The sequence below is a fragment of the Rhinolophus sinicus genome, linkage group LG18 (assembly GCF_036562045.2).
Source record: "Rhinolophus sinicus isolate RSC01 linkage group LG18, ASM3656204v1, whole genome shotgun sequence".
Classification (NCBI taxonomy): Eukaryota; Metazoa; Chordata; class Mammalia; order Chiroptera; family Rhinolophidae; genus Rhinolophus; species Rhinolophus sinicus.
This window is the reverse complement of record NC_133767.1, coordinates 1,979,695-1,999,542: the sequence shown is the minus strand read 5'-3', so window position 1 is coordinate 1,999,542 and position 19,848 is coordinate 1,979,695. Positions and strand designations below refer to the sequence as shown.

The window sequence follows — 19,848 nt, the reverse complement described above, 5'->3', positions numbered from 1 at the left end:
GCAGGCGACAGGGCGCTGGCCATGGTTCTGATTGGTCAAGACCTGTGTCATGCTGGTTATTTTGAGTGTCACCCTAGCGAGACCCGTTTGCAGAGCCCGCACCTTCAGGCCCATTCCAGACATGGAGCCTCGCGTGATGGGGGCAGGAAGTCTTCCTGCGACGTCACTCTACCATCCAGGTGGACTTAGCATTAAGTGATTCTCTCTCGTCCTGGTCCCCAGGCTTCACCACAGCTGCTGGGGGTGGGCTTTTCTGTCAAGGAGGGAGGGTCTTGGTGTATGTACGTGTGTGTGCATGCATGTGTGTGTGTGCACACACGTGTACGTACGTTTACCTGGTTCTGCTTCCATGGGTGGCAGCTTAAATATTAGGTATGTTTTGTCCTTCAAAGTTCTTTTCCCATCCTTGCCTCCTGACGGCCTTTGAAAACATCTGTATTGCTCCTCATAACACCTGTGTGTAGTAACAAGGTCAGTACAGTGGAAGTGCCAGGCCACACGGTGTCCAGGTGTGACATGTGCAAAGTCGTGGAGTGTCCGTCCTCTCCACACGTCCGTCCACGACGTCTACCACTCCGGGACTCTCAGCCAGTACCGCGGGGTCCTCTCATAGCCCTGCACTCCCCCTGCCCCGTTACAATCATTTCAGAAGGTGACAGGGGCCTGTCTGGGCCTTGGGGAGAGCTGGAACTCGCCAGCAGGTGAAGACCGCACTGGCCTTTGAAGAGCCAGGCTAGACATATGCTGATGGCATCTGGAGGGAGGGGCTGTCCTTTCCCAGGGGATCGGCCCGAGGAACCCCGTCTGGTCTCTGAAACCCTGTCTGTTTCGCAGAGAATTCTAGTTCTCTCCGGCGTCTCCTCCCAGTCACGTTGACAGACTCGTCCAGGTGTCCAGCAGAACCAGAGGCGCCGTCTCTGCCTTCTGTGGCCACGCGTGTGTGTGAACCACCGAGAATTCTCCCCTGGGTCCTGGCAGCAGCTTCCTGGCTATTCTCCCTGCCCTGGGCTTGCCCCTCGAGGGTCTATTTTCAACACAATGACCAGAATGATACTTAAAAAAAACATAAGTCTGAGCGTTATTCATAATGGTCAAAAGGTGGAAACAACCCAAATGTCCCATCATCTGATGAGCGGACAGACAGCACGTGTTCCATCCATAGGATGGAAGAAGCACAGGTGCACGTGACAACACGGGTAAACCCTGAAAACATTCTGTTAAGTGAAAAGCCAGTCACAAAAGCCCATCAACTGTGTGCTTTCACTTATTTTAAATGTCTGGAATCCATAGAGACAGAAACTCATAGTTGCCAGGATCTGGGGCGGGGGCAGAATGAGGAATGACTGCTGAGGGTACAGGGGTTCTTTTGGGGTGGTGACGATGCTGCAAAATTGATTGTGGTGATGGTTGCATAACTGTGGATAGCCTAAAAAACCATTGACTTGTGCACTTTAAACGGGTAAATTGTCTGGTCTGTGAATTATGCCTCGATTACAGCTATTAGAAAAAGAAGCCGTGTGTGACAAACTCGGATTCTGGAGAGACGCTGGATTAGCCAGGGCCTATCCAGGCTTGAGTAAGAATAAATTGAGTTTGGCAACTGCACAGTGAAGAGTAAACAGTTCTCAGCATCCAGTGACACATCACAGCCTTTCCAAAGACAGAGATGGTGACAGGGGCAAAGAAGTCTGTTGCTTCAGAGACATATGGAAAAAGTGACATCCCTGTGCTCAAAACCTGCCCATGCTTTGCCATGTGAGAGTCAAAACTAAAGTGCTTAAAATCACCTACACAGTCCACCACTGTCCCCTTTCCCCCCGTGTCTGAGTTTCCCTCCTGCGTCCCGGGCCCTCCGATACCCCAGACCTGCTGCCTCAGGGCCTTTGCACCACCTCCTCTCCCCACCTGCAAGTTGCTTACCCCACTTTCCCTCACGACTCAGTCACCTCACTTAGGCTTTGGCTGCAGTGTCACCTCTTGGTCACCTTCCTGATCACCGGATCTGAAAACACATTTCTGACATGTTCAGTTTTTTCTTCCCTGCTTCATTTTCCTCTGTGGCACATCTGACCTCTTACACAGTTTACGTGTATTTTGGTTTATTGCCTGCCCCCCATCTGCACCCCAGAATGTAAGCTTGAGGGGCAAGGATTTCTGTCTGTTTTGTTTACTGCTCTATCCTCAGTACCCAGAACGGTGTCTGGCCCATAGCAGCTGCTCAGTAACGTTTGTTGAATGAATGAAGGGCTACACGTGTTCAAGAAGTCATTGTATGTGGCACAGGAAAATGGTAGCCAGGAAGGAGAGTCCAGCATCCCGCAAATAGTGCAGGAAAATGCCACCCAAATTGCCAACTAGATGAAAGTATTCTTTTAAAATTGTAGACCCATAAGGGTAACATACAAAAATAAGGGCAAACCTTGCCCTATTTGTGCAGTTTCCCCCCTATTTTCACTGAACCTCTCAGGCAACTGCCTGAGGAATCATTACACATCATTTAATGAGTGAGCCTTCGCTGCCCTTCTCCCAGAATACACAGAGGTGCCCACGTGAGAAGCAGCAAAATCCCAAGTGAGTACGTGCAGGTAAGGGTGGCTGTTTCAAGGACCTGAATAGACGTTTCTCAGAAGAAGACAGGCGGGTGGCCAGCAGGTACATGCAAAGGTGCTCAGCACCACTAATCATCGGGGAAATGCACAGCAAACCTGCAATGAGGCGACACGTCACACCTGTCAGGATGGCTGGTACCAAACAGTAAGAGGTGGCAAACACTGGTATGAATGTGGAGAACATGCACTGTTGGTGGGAATTGAAATGGATGCAACCACTATGGAAAACAGTACGGAGTTTCCTCTAAGAAATTAAAACTAGAACTGCCATGTGACCCAGCGACCCCACTTCTGGGTGTTTATCTGGAGGAAATGAAACCACGATCTCAGAGCTCCCTGCACCCCCGTGTTCACTGCGGCATTAGTCACAGCGGCCAAGGCACAGGAACGAGCTAAGTGTCCATGAACGGACGAACGGATAAAGAAGATGTGGTATTAGTACACACAACAGAATTTTATTCAGTTTTATAAAAGAAGGAGGTCCTGTCATTTTAACCATGGATGAACCTGGAGCCCACTGTGCTGAGTGAAATAAGCCAGACACAGGAGGACAGGTCCTGTCTGATGTCACTTGTATGTGGAATCGAAAACAGTTGAACCTGTCGAACCAGAGAGTAGAACAGTGTCTACCAGGGGCTGGGTGGGGACGTGGGGAGGTGACATTCAGAAGGTACAGAGCTTCAGTTATGCTCGATGACTGAGCCCTGGTGATGTAATGGATAGATAGCATGGTGACTATAATTAATAATGCTGTTTTATATATGTGAGATTTGCTGAAAGAGTAGGTTGTGTTTTCACCACACACACACACCCAAATGATACGAGGAGCTGGATATGATAATTAGCTTGGTTGTGGTCACCATTTCACAGTGTATACACTTATCAAAACATCACGTTGTGTACCTTACATGCAGACAATTTTAATTTGTCATTCATGCTGTAGTAAAGCAGGAAAAAGCATTTTACAGAAAAGAAAAAAGAAAAAGAGTGGCCGTCCAGTCAATACAATGGATGGGGCTTCTTTGGGTGATACTGCTGGTTTCCTCTGATGATGGCATCTTGATGTGTATGGTGTGTGTCTCAAAAAGCCCCAGTAACTAGCAGTCTGTCTCTTGAGATTCTCCAGCAGCCCCCATGGTGAATTCCTCATGGACCACGTGCCCTATATTTTAAATCGAACCCACCACAAACGTACCCTCTGACCTCGGTGAAACTGTGCAGCCATTTTCACGTGACACTGTGAGATAGAAACTTACTTTTAAATTTACTGGTCCCGAGTCTGGGCATCCACCTGGGCACCCGACTACGCTGTGTGTGTATCTGTAACGGCATATTTTCTTCATCTCTGAAATTGTGTTTATGCGCCTTATACAGTCATCTCTGTGTCTCAAGGGTCACGTATTCTTGGAAACTTTCATTTCTAGGCAAAGGAAGAATCAGAACGGGGCTTGGACTTGCAGTCTATGGAACTGGCACGTGAAACTTGAAAACAAGGTGAAACCTGAGACAGAATAGCAGGGAAGGGCTGGGCCTGACGAGGGCACAGACCAAAGCCTGGTTCTGCCTCACGGGGTTTGCAGGTCACAGTCAGGAGGCAGCTGCAGGTGGGGGATATCCAGGGCCATGCCTGGCACTTCCGGTCCCTGCAGGTGAATTACAAGAGGTGCCAGGTGCCAGGTGAGAAGTGCCTCTTCTGCGTAGGGTGGACTAATGGCCAAAAGACACCCCTTCCTCTAGGATGAAGCCCTCCGGACGAGGCCAGATGGCTTAACTTGTGATCAGAGGGAGGAGTGGGTTTCTGTCCCCACTCGTCACCTTGGCCAGGTACCTTCGTGCCCTGCACACACAGCTCACCTGTGCTTGGAGCACCTGAGGCTACCTGTTCATTACAGAACTCAGCAATTCAGCCAAGAGAAGCGTTTTAAAATTTACACGCTGCTCAGGGAAACGTGTGTATCAATTATGAGGGCTGACTTCCTGGTGAAAGAGGTTACGTGGGACTGGTAACGTCTACCTGAACCAGGTGTGGAAGCTTCGCTTGAGGTTTGCCCATCTGACAACCGGTTCCTTTCTAGAGAAAGAATTAAATTGTTTAACTGATTGGATGAGGGCTGGTGTGACACTTAAGCAGCATTTGAATGTATTTGTGTATATTCTAAGGCCAGTTTGGAGATTCACACTTGAATGTACGTAAGAGGGCTCTGCCTGGTTTGAAATAGTCTCTTGTATTCTTTTTGGTTTATTGGTAACTGTGAGTTAATTTAGCCCTAAATAGTTCAGAGCCTGTTTTAGCTCCGGGAATAATGTTTTCCTTCTTTTCAAAGACGTAATATTTCTGCTAACAGTACAGACAGATAACAAAGATAAGAACCTTCAGGCTGTTTGAGGACGAAAAGGGTTTTCCGAGTTGGCCATTCATTAGCGTGCAGGAATAAACTGCTAAGTCTGGGCTTTATGATTTTGGGTTTGTTTGTTTAATGGATTTCTTTGCTTGAACTTTGGGTGCATACATGATCCTTTTGAAGAGCAGAGACATGAACCCATGCTGTTTGATTTACAGATCTCTCCAGAGGCATTTAAAAATTTATCTCGGGTTTGGTTAAGTTTCTTTTTCACACTCTCAGTTGAAGGCAGGAGTGATTATTCCCCTCCCTCCACACCTCAGAAAGATGGGGTGTTTATTTTCACTTATAAGTTCTTTGGCCTCAGAGAAGGATGGGCAGAGGTTTCCAGAAGGGTTAGAGATGAAGGTGGGGTGGAGAGACTGGCCCCCAATTGCCATGGGAACAGGAAGCCACGTGGGAGAGTCGCGGGTTCAGGATTGCTGGGTTAACCATGGATTCTTTTATCTAACTCTTGGTCATGTGATGAGAATTAAATGAGAATGATGGATGCAAAGGGCTTAGAAGTTTCCGGCCAATGTTAGCTGCTGTGTTATGCTCAGTTCTGCACGTGGGTTTACCAGGTCTATCGGAGGACATTTGTGCCAAGGGTTACGGGAGAATAAATGCGTGGTTAGCCTTTTGGCACAGAGATCTTTTTAGGATTTAGGCTGAGGAAGGCGTGCAGGGCCCAGGAGAGGAGATAATCTTGCCACAAGAGCTGGGGACCAGCTGCCACTCAGCCTTCTGGGATAATTGGCTTGCAACTCAGACTGTCAACGGAGGTATTTTTATGACGTGCTGTCTGCCTGGCTCTTCATATGACTTGCATTTTGCTCTTGCAGCTTCGATAAATTGTGAAGCATTTTGTTCCTCCGCAAAGCATTTTCGACATTCAATCACAGAGTATTTCCACCTGGATTGCCGTAATTAATTTTTGAAGTTGCATCTGATCTTTAAAGTTATGACCCCGTATTTTGAAAGTGTGTTAAGCTAGGCAAGAGTGACAGATTTTCTGTATACCCATCACCCAGCTTCCCCCGAGGATCGTTACATAACCCCATCACAGTGTCAAAACTACAGGAAATGGATGTGGGGGGTGCAATACTATTGCAACTGATTTTTATGCTTTATTTATGAATTCCTTAATTGGTTTAACGGGGGCGTTTTCCAGACCCTTGGAGTCGCTGGCCCAAGAAGTTGCGATTCTCTCTGAGAACAAGCCAACAGCTTAGACTTTAGACATTTCCGTGATGACACCCCCTTGTGGTGAGGGGGTCCAGGTGAGTCCTCGTCATGGTGACTCTTCCTTTAGAACCAGGAGGGTGGGCACTGAGCAGATCCGGCATACCTTGTGGGAGCCTGTTTTATTCTTCATTTGTGTCAACAGGTGCGCTGGCAACCATGATGGGCACCAGGGAAACCATGTCTAGTGGACCCCGTTGCCATAAAAAAATAATAAAAGATGAGGGCCTGTTGTTCCGTAGACCGTATTTAAAGGACCTGCCGATGGTAGAAGAGAAGCCAGCGCTTGGCTCAGCTTTGTAGAAGAAACTGCTCTCGATATGAAAGTTGATGACTGGGGGACTTATGGACCAAGGAGGGGTCACCTCGGTATTGCCCAAAAGGAAGAGAGAGGAAGTTTGGGTGGAAGTGAATGGACTGGCCAAGAGAGGACAAAAGCTAGCCACCTGAAGGGTACGCGGCCGAGAGAGAATACTTGTAAGAGGGCCATTTTGGAGCATTGCCCATGATGCTTTGCATGCATTACTTCCTTCAGTGAGCACAGCAGCCTGGAAAGGGAAGACGTATTCCTATTTCACAGAGAGGAAACTGAGGCAGGTGAGATGTGGGAGGTGGTCAGAGCCTGGGGATGGGAACGTCCGTGGACGTTCCTGACACGCCCCCTGTCATTCCTCTGCTCTGAACACTCTCTTTCCAGGATTTTCTAGTTCACCTTCAAAACACACCTCTCATTCATTCATGTCCTTCTTTCCATCTCCTCTGCCATCGCGCGACCGTCATGTGTCACCTGTGTATGACAACAGCTGATCCCCTCACTTCCTCTTTTTTCTTCTGCCTCGTCTGTTCTCTCAACAGACACCAGAGGAACCTCAAACAAAGGCATATCTACTAAAGCGATTCTCTTCACTACAACCTTCAGAGGATTCCTTGCAGTTACCATAAGACCCCAAGCCCTTATCATGGCCGACAAGGCCCGGCATGGCCACATCTTTGTCACCACCCTCAGTCCTGCTCATGCTGACCTGTCTTCATTTCCCTGTGGGCTCCTTTCCCTTCCCCGTGGTCTTCACACGTGTTGTTCCTTCCACAGAGAACACCTTTCCGTCTACTGTGCACCAGTGAAATTATTTCTCTCTCATGTCTATTGTGCACTGAGTCTGTTTCCCCCAAATTCATATGCCAAGCCCCTCCCCTGCCATGTGATGGTATTAGGAGGTGGAGCCTTGGGAGGAGCTTAGAATTGGATGATGTCATGAGGGTGGGGCCCTCACGAGGGGATTAGTGCCCTTTTCAGAGTCAGGAGGCAGCCTGGTTTCTCTCTGTCCTTCGCTTTGCCATGAAGGACACAGCGAGAAATGGACAGTCTGTCAGCTAGAAAACGATCCTTATCCGAGCCCAGCCTTGCTGGCTCCCTGACCTTGGGCTGCCAGCCTCCCAGACCTGTGAGAGGTACGTTCCTATGATTTGTACGCGGCTCCGTCTCCAGTGTTCTGCGACAGCAGCCTGAACAGCTAAGACAAGGCCTCACCCTACACATCCCCTCTCTAACTCTGCAAATTAAAGTAGGCCTCCCATTCTCATCGACAGCAGCATGTTTGCCGTCAGCACACTTTCCCTGCACATAATTATGTGTTTGTTCAATGATTCCTTTAACATCTGTATCTGCCTGTTCGATCGTAAGCTCCATGTGGTCAGGCCTGATTTTGTTCCCCACCACGGTATTTCCCGGGCCCCACACAGTGTCTGGCATGTGAACGGGCCCCCAATAAGTATTTGTTGAATGAATGAATGAATGAATGAATGAATGAACAAATGATTGGAGTGCTAACAATTCCTGGCGTTTGGGATTTTAGTATCATTTTTCATTTACTTTCTTAAAAAGCAGTAAGTGTCAAGTTGTACTTTCACCTAGAAGATATAAGAGTTTGACGCAAAAAGTTGGAAGCAGTGACGTGTGACATGTAATGAACGGATGTCCACACAGCCCAAGGTCCCTGAGCTGTGACGTGGCCTTGCGTCTGAGTTTGCCGCAGTGAACGTGACCACAAAGATGCCGAGTGCACTGCCAGCCACAGCTAGCAGTTGAGTTGTGAGTGGTGGTGTCAATCTGAAAAGCATAAGCTATTCTTAGATGCTTATTTTTATAATGGGTTTTCTTAGGGAGTTGCTAAAATGGGCCCAAACCATATGTCTCTCCATCGAGAAAAGTCTGAGCACGGATTGCATGAAACACATGCTGGCAGAGATATTGACAAACCACTTGTGTGACTTTGGAGGCCACGCGCTAGTGTTTTTGGCAACTCAGAAGGAGTGGGCTTGGAGCCGTACACTGAAAAGTACAAACAGATAAAAAATGGTTGGTCTCCTTGTTCAAGGTCAGTTTAGAATCACCGTGAAAGGTACACGTAAGAGTAGAAACCTGGTGGAGGCTGGAGCTGTAGAAATGGTGGAAATTATTTTGGCTCAAAAAGAGGCAGCAAAGTTGAAAAAGGTGCCATGATTGAATAGTCCCATCGGATGGGTTCAGAAGGTGTCCTCGAGCAGTGAGTGGAGAGACCGGGGGCAGCCAGTCCGTTTCGCTTTGATAAAAGGGGAAACATCAGTACTTTGGCCGTTTTACCATCATTACAATAATAAGGTCTGTGAAGGAAGGCAAGCTGATTTGCTCGAGGTTGAAGGGTATGGCAGCTGGTAAGGAATTTCCAGGAAGATACAATCCTTCTTTTTTTCTGGCAAGTACCAATATTTGCCATGTGGTTCCAGAAGTTTACTGTCCGCTCCTAAGGACTCCGGCGCTGGGGGAGGAGGCAGAACCAGCCTGATACGGGAGGCCCAGCACCCTCGAGCGAGGCTGAGTTTTCAGGAATTGGAAGATCAGTGTAACAGTTGTCTTGCTCATAATAATCTTGCAGGGAGATTTTCATTTGTTTTTCCTGAGGGCAAGTAATGTAGTCACTCATCAGAACAATGAAAGAACTTTAACAATGTTCTTTGTAGAGGGTGTGGTGATATGCCCATGGTAAAAATGTAAATGGTACCAAGGGCGTTCAGTGAAAATTAAGTCCCTTCTGTGGCTACCCCAGCCCTGGGGTTTTGTGGTTCCTTCCGGAGATTTTCCACACCCCTCTGTGCGTGCATGCACACAAATGCATTTCATTTTTTATTAACATGATGGGAGCCTGCTGTGCTCTCTCCCTTAAAAAAAAATTGAGGTGAAATTCACATGCCAAAACTAACCACTTTAAAGTGTACAATTCAGCGGCATTTTGTGCATTCCTTTTTGTGCAAACATCGTCTCTACCTGGTTCCCAAACACCATGCTGTCTTTTGTACGTCCTTTTTTTTTTTTTTTTTTTACATAACAGTATATCCTGGAGATTGTTCCATCCTAGGAAATACAGATTTCTCTCTTTTTTCTTTATTCTGTGGATCGCCCTTGGACCAGACCTGGGATGAGCGTCTCAGATCCTGCTCTAAAAAGGGTTTGCTGCCCAGCTCTGAAGAATGGGGGAGCTGACAGCATGCATCTGTCGATATTTTCAGGGTCCCCTCCACTCTCTAGTTGGGGTCACACTCTTCTCGGGCAGCCCCCAGCCCATGACTGACTTTTTCTCTGACAGGCACCCTTCGCCTCCCTCTGGGCTGGTCTAAATTGGCTTCTACTGGCGTCCCCCCTGCCCAATCCCATTTCGTCTCCTTTTCTGTTATAGCTGTTACTCCCCAATATACCTTTTGCACTCTGTGTCGGCATCTGCTTCTCAGAGAGCCCCCCCCAACACATACCCACCGACTGCGTCTCGGGCCTCGTCTCCTACGATAATGATTGATATACTGAGGTTGCTTCCAGTCTCTGGCTCTCACAGTTAGTGCTTCCTTGCCCATGTCTGTGTGCGCACGTGCGAGAATATCTGGAGAATAAATTCCCAGAGGTCATATTGTGGGTCAGTTTCAATTTTGCATTTCAACTCTCGAGCCGCACCTTCTAACCACCCTCTCTTCCTAGGGCTGTACCAGTGTGCACTCCCGTCAGGCAGGGAGGAGAGAACGTTCTTCCTACCTTCGTCAACAGAATGTATGATCACGTTGAAAAATGTTCCTAATTGTATAGGAGAGAAATATGATGTCTTCGTAGTTTTAATTTGCTTTTATTTTTAGTATGAGTGAGGTTGAACATATTTTCAATTGCTAAAAAATGATGGCAAGCAAAAGAAAACATTATTTCATATTAAAACAAGCAGAGTCTGTAAACAACTCACACTGGAATCTTAGAGGTAAAATATAATACTTGAACGTGATCTCCGGCTCGTGGAGGAGGGCTACTTTATGCAAAACACCCAGATTTTGGGGGGTACAAGTTCCCAAGAGCTGGTGTCCACCTGTGTAAGGAGTTTTGTGAATACTGAATTAGGTTAAGACATTAAGTTTTAATTTAAAAGGTATAATGAGTGAAGATAATTTTCATGTGCATTGTCACGAGTTGGTGATTAGAATGTTTTAATTCTTACCATTAGTTAAAATCCATCAGCCTCCACAAGATAAAGGGTTACGCCAGAAGTGATGGTGTGTCCTACTTTCCTGAGTGCGTCTTGGAGGACCTGGGGCTCTCACTTCTAATGTCATGGGAGAGAGACAAGGATTAGTGGGAATGTGTACGTTCTGACGGCAGCAGCAAGGTGGGGGCATGTGAAGAAGGAACATTGGAGGATTCTGAGAGCTGGTGACAGACCAACACTGGCAGGGCTGCTGTTCTATATCCATTCCGTTTGGATGGCGTTCTGAGACTCAGTTTCCTTTCCTGGCTCCCCCAGGAACAGGAAACTGGGTGAGGTATATGGGTTCGACGACAGGCTGAGCTGCTGGAACATACAATGCCTGGAAATAAAGATTCACACTTATTTCTTTGCTGTGTTCCAGTCCAGGGAGGTGCAGGGTGGGCTGGGCAGCTTGGTTCCATGAACTCATCCAGAGTCTTGGGTTCCTCTGTCTTATTGCTTTGCCATCCCCTGGGGTTTGGCCGTTATTCACGGGATTAAAGCTGACTCACCAGCACCACCCTTGTTCCAGCTCAGAGGAGGGTGACAGGAAGTTGAGGACCCACCATTTCCTTGTAAGGAATTTGGGTAATTGGAAGGCATGGGAGTTTTTCAAGCAGGAAGTCGCGATAACGGCACATGGCCAAGGTGAGTTGAGCTGAGCTGCACTGGAAACTTCCAAGAGTTTACCTGCCGTCTTGGTTGTGAGCCCTTTGGATGCAGGGTTGGGATCCTTTTCCCAGGGTTGGACACAGCGCCTATCTACCAGCTCAACTCCCTGTGGCCGGAAACAAGAATCCAAAGCTTTATGTTTTCAGCACCTCCCGGTTTCCCGGCGAGGTCCTGTGGAGGGGGTTTCTGTACAGACAGCTTAGCTTGTTTGCAATTGTGAAACTAATATCCTCACCACAAGCTGAGCTGCGAAGAATCCCAGACTTGTCTCAATTATAATTTGTTTGTTGGGCCTTGAGGGGGTCTGGAAAGCCTGTTCCAACTCTCTCTCTCTCTCTCACAACACACAAACATGTATGCCCAAACTGGCATTTCTCTTCTGAGCATTTTGGGGGCAGGATTTTGCCAAGTGTGATGATGCTGGTTGTCACGTTCTTGTCTCTGAATGAACCCGACCTGTTTACTCTGTGACGCAGGGGCCTGGGGGTCTGTGAACCAGCTTTCTCCTTTGCCAGCGGAATGGCCTGTCATAGGGGGACTGGCAGGGAGGAGGACAGACAAGGGACATCTTCCTTCTTATTTGCTTGCTCTTTCGGTTAGCGTCACTCCAGCAATGGTTCCATACCTTGGCGGGCAGTGAATTATACTAGTTCCCTGTTGCCCCCCACCCCCCACAATGGTCCAGGCACAATCTCCTGCTCAGTGGTCAGCTCCACCCATTCCAAGCTTCTAGATTCTGATACCTCATAATGCGTCCTCTGTTCCTCCAGGATAGTAACCGCTTCGTACAATTCCTATGTCTGTGTTAACTCAAGTGTTCCCTTTTCACGCTTTTAATTCTCCCATACTGTTTTTTAAATTCTGATAAAATAAATGTGTGCAGTTTCTGTTGTCCTGCCTGATTCTTGACTGTTACATATGGTGGATAAGATTATTTTAAATGGTACCAAGTTGAACATTTAAAAAAGATTTGAGTGGGTATTTGTTTAGTATAATGTGTATTATGAAAAGAAATATATAACTAACATACCACACTCATTAGCTCTTAGATATTATTGCTTCAGATTAAAAAAATAAATTAAGACTGAACTGACTTAACAGCACATTGTTAAGCAGATAATAGAACAGTTGGTACATGGCCCAAATAGCGAAGGTGGTATGTTCTTTGAACAGGAAAATTATCTTGGTTCCAAGGAGAAGCAGGATGGGGGAAGATGAGAAAGGTCACGGGGTCTGAGTTCCTGCGTCTTTACATTTCCAGGTCCACGTGTGATGTTATGGGTTCCAAAGGTAGCAGGTACACCTGGCATCTGAAGTGCAGCCAATAGCGGACCATTTGTCAGACTTGCAGGATGAGCTTTCCGTGCTCAGATCAACCAGCCACGGAGATGCTTGGCCGCCGTTTTGAAATTCTGCAATTCCTTAGGCAGAAGCAAAGCTGCACAAAACTAGCCATAATCACTAAAGTATGTCCCGTCACCATTAAATCGCTGGACTCTGAGTCCCTTTTCAGGTGGCACTCAAAGTCAGATGCCACACTGGGGAAGGCTGTGTGGCAAGGTCAGCAGAGAAAGGGCCAGTTACGTGTCGTCCCTGTAGGTGACAAGGAAAACCTGTAATGACGTCCTGTCCTGAGAACTGTAATGCCATCTCCTCTTGCTTGAGTGACAAGGAGTTGACGTAGTTATTTTTGTTCCGAGCGACCCCAGATGAGGAGAAAGCCAGCCCACGCAGTCTGGAGAGGGGGCTGATCCTTTAAGTAAGAGATTCTCACACAGTTCGAGAGTGGCCAGGCCTAATGATGTCACCTCAGTGAAAACGGCACCTGAAATGGGACTTTTGGATTATGTGACATGAGTGAAGACTTGGTGTGAGACAGGTGTCTCTGGAAACACTTCAGCCAAGGCAAACTTGGGGACGTTGTGGGGACAGAGCCAGGACTGCAGTTTTCAGGCTCTCAGCCTCACATAGAAAGGTGCTGGCTCAGGTAGTAAATGGCCATCAACTGTGACTGATGGCCATCAGCTGTGGCTAGTTGGCCGTCAGCTGTAACCAGTGAGCCATTGGCCACTAATATAACTGCTGTGGCTACACTAGCAGCAAATGGGGGCCTAGCAAGAAGATTGTGGCTGAGCCTGCAAGCGGCGGAGTGTGGATTGCAGATTGCAGAGAAGCGGATTGCTAGCAAGTGAGATTGTTTGGCAGAGACAAGTGGACGGCGGGTTGCGGATAGTGTGGCTCCTGCCTCCTGTGTCTCCAACCCAGCCGCCAGCGAGACTATAGTGGTATGACTCCCCTATCTATGGCTCCGTGGGTGTTCCTTTTTGGCCTCACCATGTCCTGCACTCTCTTGTGGGGAGCGGGAGCTGAGACCCCGCCGGACGCCCCGCACGACACATGTCCTTCCATGACTGACACTCAGTGTCACGGGCTTTAACTTTATTTCACTTCCAAGAGAAAAGTTGACATAGGTGAGCTACAGACAGAAAGAAAGGGGGTATGAAGAACTATTTCACTTGTACCTGGTGTGACAGCAAAAACTTTTCAATTTAGACGTTTAGTCTTTCACAGAGATTTCTTAATCTTCAGAGAGATTCTGAGGTGCTAAAATTTTCTGGTTGAATGTTTTTCCTTCAGGAAACAATCCTTTAGGAACAGAGGTTCAGAGTGAGCGGCAAAAGCAATTCAGAACCACGACTTCTCTAAGATAGCTAACAACAGTTCCACTTGGCGTGATCAAGATGATATAGAAAAAAATGGTTCCTTGGTTTCTGCAGTGATTTTCATCTTTCTAGAGTTATTTTCCTGAATGTCTCACCACCAAAACATTTTTTTTTTTTTAAACCATTGTTTTCTTAATCACAAAAGTTTGCCATGTGCAGGGCTTAAGGTCATCATAGGACTTTCTCCTTCCTGGTTTTTGAGTTGTGTTTGTCTTGTTCCTTTTCTCTGCCTCTTCTCTAAGCAGTTCTCAGAGCCCACACCCCGGGGCCATTCGTTTAATACATGTTGAGTGAGTGCCAGATGTGTGCAACCTTCTCTCGCAGTCCGGAGATACTTAACCTCTAACTTTTCACTCAATGCTTCTCACTGTGGGTTCTTGGTGTCCCAATGACGGATCTGCCATTGGCGCAGGAGCGGACCAGGTCTGCCATCAAGGTTATCACTAATTTAACACCAAGTCTTTGAATGCAGATCTTGAAAGCAGTCTCGTCTTGTGCCATAAAAGATGGCTTTTTAGGGAGTTGCCAAATGGATGCAGCATATTGTGTTTTTCTTATTGAAACACACGTGTGCTCCCTTTCCCAAAAACAAATCCCCAAGCTGTTGATGGCACCCCGGACAGAGTGTTCACTGCGGTGAGGGGAGGCAAGCCCCTCGCAGAACAGTTTGGTAGTGAATTCTTCCACCGCTGGACTGCACTGGCCAAGTGAATGAAGCAAATGCGGTCATGTTTCTTGGGGCTCTTCAGTGGCCATTACAGATGGTGCCCAAAACCCATCAGCTGCTCCAGCCAAACAGCTGTGAGGGTAGACAGTTCTCCTAACTTCACGGGGCTGAAGTGCTTCTGCCAACGGGCGTTGAGAGCCAGAGAGCCTCATTTGTTTCTCAGTGCATCAAAATAAAGAAGACACCTAGGAGCTCGCCTAGGGTTCCTTAGACTCGCTTGAAATTTAATCACAACCACGTGTCCTTCCCTCACTGACCCAGCCTCATTCACTTAAGGACAGAAGAAAACAAGCGGCATGAATTCAATTTAAGAAAAAGTTCTGGAGCATTTTGTTTTTACTGACCCAACCCCACTCTAAGTTGGCAAAGTGAATAATAGGAATGGTAATTATTTTTCTTTCCCTGTGCATTTTTGGGGTTCAGGGGTTTGAGCCGTGGTGCCCTTTAAATGAAAATCTGAAATTGATCTGTTTTTGAAATCAAAGACCACGCCACAATTCCAACTTTTTTATGCCAGCCAAGCAATTGCAGCAATCTCATTAAAATGTGATTATGAGAAGATTTGAAAATGTTGGTTTTATGTGCAATTCTAGTTCTATTCCCTCTACCACTCAAATAGACCTCGAATCTTAAGTTACAGAAAAATGAGACCAAGACCTTTTTCTTTCTCTCTCTCTTTTTTTGGAATTGCTTTTAACTTCTCTCATGTGCAGGAAGTACATTTCCAATGTAGAAAAAAATGTAAATGCGGAAGTTTTGGGGTGTGCATGTCTGGGCGTCTTTCTGGGAGGGAGGGGCAGGGCTTTCTTCAGATTTTCAAAGAAGTCAGTGGTGCTCATAAAGCAAAAGAGCCATAGCTGTGGACAGGTTGGGTGCTCTGACCTGCTTCCACCTGGTTGCAATCACCCCCACTCATTGGGTGGGCTGTCCAGTTCCCAGCATGCCTTTGCACGCCAACCAGCTACTGTTAAAAGCAAAACGCCAGGGAGGTTACCCAGTCCCATCCCTGGTCCTACATCAATCAGTCCGTCCTTGAAGTTATGCATGAATTTCCCAAAGGTAACCAGATTTCTATTTAAATATTGCTCTCATTAGCATCAGCTGTTTTCATTATAAATGTGCTGAGGTATTCTTTTCTAAGCTAGTTTATAAATTATGCCTCTTACTTTCAGTTGTTGAAATTTTTTGAGGGGGAGGGGTTAGCGTCCTTTTTTTTTTTTTTTTTTTTTAAACGCTTTTATTTGCTCGTTGGTGAGAAGCCTTCACTATTTTCCTAATGCCCTGTGTTCCTCTGTTTCCCTGCTCTTACAAACCCTGGTTCTTCTGCTGCCTGAGTGTTTCTCCCTGGACTCATTTACTGGCATATTCTTCCTCCTTTTGCACGAATACATGACCATCCTTCAAGGTCCAGCACTAACCCTCTGCTCGTCTCTCTCGCATTTATTCCTGTAGAAAAGTTTCCACCATCCGCTATCTCCGCTCTGTCCTTCTGCGATCTCCATTAACCTGGCTTCCCGAGACGTGGTAAGTACCGTTTGCAGGAATGTGGCTTATTTTAGTAATTACGCATTTATTTGATTGTTGCCATCCATCTATGGCAAAGAATACTGGTTTCCAATGATGTTAGTTATGTGAAGTTTCCTATATAAAAACGCGTTTAAATTAAAACGCGAGTTGGAAAGCAGGGTCGACCAACTTTTCTGTCAAGGGCCAAATAGTACACACTGTTGTCTTTGCGGGCCAAATGGGGTCCCTTGCAACTCCTCCATCCTGCTGGTGTAGCTCGAAGGCAGCCATAAACAGTTCACACCTGCCTGGCTGCGGCCAGATTTAGCCTGTAGGCCATTTGCTGGCCCCTGATTCAAAGGAAGGTGTTATTCAAACAGTTCAGGGAGTGAGTGGCTGTAGCAGACATTATAGGCTGGAATGTAAATGCTTTTGTTCAGTGTGTTCTTTTTCACAACGACTCAGTATATTCAGAGTGTGGGGAACACACATCCCCACCTTGAAGGAGCCGAGTCCGCTCAGGGAGACGGACAAAAGAATGGATCATTACAGTAGACGGTGGGAGTGACCTCGGAAGTGCCACCAGATGCTGTGTGTGTGTAGGGGAAAGGGCTGTGTTGGTTCTGAAGAAGCTGCCTTGTCCCACCCTCTCCAGCTTTTTCACCTACACATCATCACACACCTTATGTTGGTTAGCCTCTGCCCATTCTGCAGATGAGGAAACTGAGGTTCAGGGAAGGAAAAGAATTGCTGAAGGTCACAGGGCTGGTAGGTGGAGGGAGTGCGATTCGACTGACACTTACCTGTGTCCCAGCTACCTTGACGAAGGAACTGGTTCCTCCCTCAGGAGGGTTCAGTGTAACAGAAACCAGCCCAGTCTTTGGAACGTTGTCGCCCTGTGCAAATGCCCGTGACAGTTCCCCTGCCAAGGTGACGCAAGCCCTGTAGATCGGCCTGGTCTCCTCCTCTGTACCAGGTGGACCGAGGCTCCAGTTACCAGCCAGAAGGACCAGGGTTCTGTGGGGGGAGGGGGACGCACCCAGTCTGTCTGTCAGCTATTACTCAAGGTGACGAGGGACGTTTGCCTGCTTACGGGACAAAGCAACCAAATAATGATAATACTTAGTAATAACAATTACACTGCAGTTACGTGTGATTCACTGGATTAGACACCCGCCTAAGCACCGTGCACGTGTAATTAATCCTCATAACTACCCTTGGGGGGGGGGTGTCCATGTCCTAGGGCTGCCGTAAGGGATTGCCACGAAGTGGGGGGCTTAAGACAACAGAAATGTGTTGTCACCGTTCTGGAGGCTGGAGGCCTGAGATCCCGGCGCAGCTGTGGGGGCGGGGCCTCCCCACGACGGTTCTGGGGGGGGGGGGGTCCCTTCCTGCCGCCTCCGGCTTCCGGGGCTCGCAGGTCACTCCGTGGCGTGTACAGTCGTCCCCCCTTTTTCCCAATTCCGCTCTCCGTGATTTCCGTGATTTCCGTTACCTGGGGTCCGCCCCGTGGGAAAACATTACGTGGAAAGTTCCAGAAACAAACAGTTCATCACTTCATAATGGGGCGCCAGGCTGAGTGGCGGGAGGAAATCTCGCGAGTCCCGCTGCTGGGTCCGCGCGTGGACGTGCGTGGTCCCGCCCTCCTGCGTCTCCACGCTGCGCCCACGCTCCCGCCCCGCGTCGCTGAGTCACCGCTTGCGGGGGTGTCGGGTGGGTCGCGGCAGTGGCGTCCCCGCCTCGGCGCCTGTCACGCGTGTCGGGAGGTCCCAGCGCTGTCGCAGCAGCCGCGTCCTTGCCGCCCCGTCCCGCGGGCCGTGTGGCTTCTCCCCGCGTCGCAGGACGGTGAGTACCGCGCGGTGGGGTCTGCGTGAGACCAGTCGCGTCGCGTGTGTTACACGGTGCGGCCCCGTGTTCTGTTTTTATGAGTTATGGTTGGCGAGCGCTCACTGCGCCTCATTTGTCAGTTAAACTCGGTCGCAGGCAGGTGCGTGTAGGAAAACCCGGGTACGTACCAGGTTCGGTGCCACCCGCCGTTTCAGGCATCCGGGGGGTCTTGGAGTAGATCTGCGGATAAGGGGGCACGGCTGTCGCTGCGTCACCCCAGCTTCTGCCTCGTCGTCGCGTGGCCTTCTTCCCTGTGTGTCCGTCTCTGTGTCTCCGAGCCTCCTCAGCAGGACACCAGTCCTTGCATTCGGGGGCCACCCAAATCCAGTGTCACCTCGTCTTGGTTACATCCGCAAAGACCCCATTTCCAAATAAGGTCCCATTCGCAGGTGCTGGGGGTGAGGTCCTCAACATATGTCTGGGGGAGGACACAGTTCCAACCCACTACAGGGAGAAACTATCGTCATTTGCATTCCACGAAGCAGGCCCCAAGGTCCTGAGAGGTTAAGAATGTCCGAGACCACACGGCTTCACTAGTGGCAGCAGGATTCGCACTCAGGTGTTCTGGGGGCCTTGATTGCTGTAACCACTGCTTTCCCTGTAGAGCTGCCTGGCTTGACACTTCAGACAGGCCAGCCCTCCCCCAGCACCTGGTGACAATGGACTCGCACCGAATTAACTGCACACGATAGTCTAAAGCCCGTGGCTGCACTGGGGTGGCTCCCAGGGGCCCGGGGACAGGGAAGGGCTTGGCCGGGGGTGGGGATTCTGGTTTATCTCAGTCGGGACTCAGGCTTTCCTGAGGCTGGGTGGGCACACGCCCAACTCCTGCTGCCCCCTGGTAATTGGTTTTCTGTGTTCATTTTAGTAATGAACCATCTTAAAGGAGCTGGAGATGCAATGGAGATAGAAGCATTGTGGAAAGAACAAAGAGATTTTCACGCCTTGAGTGTCAGTGCTGGGGAAGGTGAGGGACATGGTAACCGAGTATTAGAACAGAAAACATTATGCAGTGGTCCACGCACCATCCATCATCACGCCCGTCCCGGGCTAGTGGCAGAATCACACTCAGCCGAGATCCCGGTGTTACCTCCGCAGTTTATTTACATCTCCAGTCACGTTGCACTGACAGGAGGGAAAGGAATTCCAGGGGAGAAATGTAACTATGTGATATATTTCCTACAGAAAACGAGAACACAGTACAGACGATCGGTTTCAGTTTGTCATCCCGGAAACAATGTGACAGCCGATGCTTACGTCCACACTTGGTGTTTCTTGCCGTGGGACCAATACACCTTCAGAGACCACCTGCGTCTCCTGTGCCCGACTCTTCTTCCCCTGCCCCACCCCTGAGATGCTGTGTTCCCCAGGGTCCATCTTCCACATCATTTCCTCTCTCTCCACACCTGCCTGGACTAACTCATCTTCCAGGCTTTCCCCACCGGCGGCCTGGGTACCCGTGACTTCCAAATGGTACCTTTGCAGGTGCCCAACACTTGTTCTTTCCCTTCCCAGCTATTTAAAATCGTTTTCAATCTGTACTACATTTTCGTAGTTAAAATCCAG

At 48.5% G+C, this 19,848-nt stretch overlaps 1 protein-coding gene across 3 annotated transcripts in view; it reads left to right on the top strand.

The window, feature by feature from the left end:
- Nucleotides 1–19,848, top strand: part of OTOA (otoancorin) — a 166,603-nt gene that overhangs the window by 55,113 nt on the left and 91,642 nt on the right. The window contains exon 29 of one of the 3 annotated variants that reach the window (XM_074322569.1): nucleotides 16,342–16,413. The exons of the other annotated variants lie outside the window; for them this stretch is intronic. Within the exon in view, the coding sequence (XP_074178670.1) occupies nucleotides 16,342–16,394 (53 nt within the window). The 3' untranslated portion in view covers nucleotides 16,395–16,413. The remainder of the gene's footprint in view (nucleotides 1–16,341; nucleotides 16,414–19,848) is intronic. 3 annotated transcript variants of the gene reach the window in all.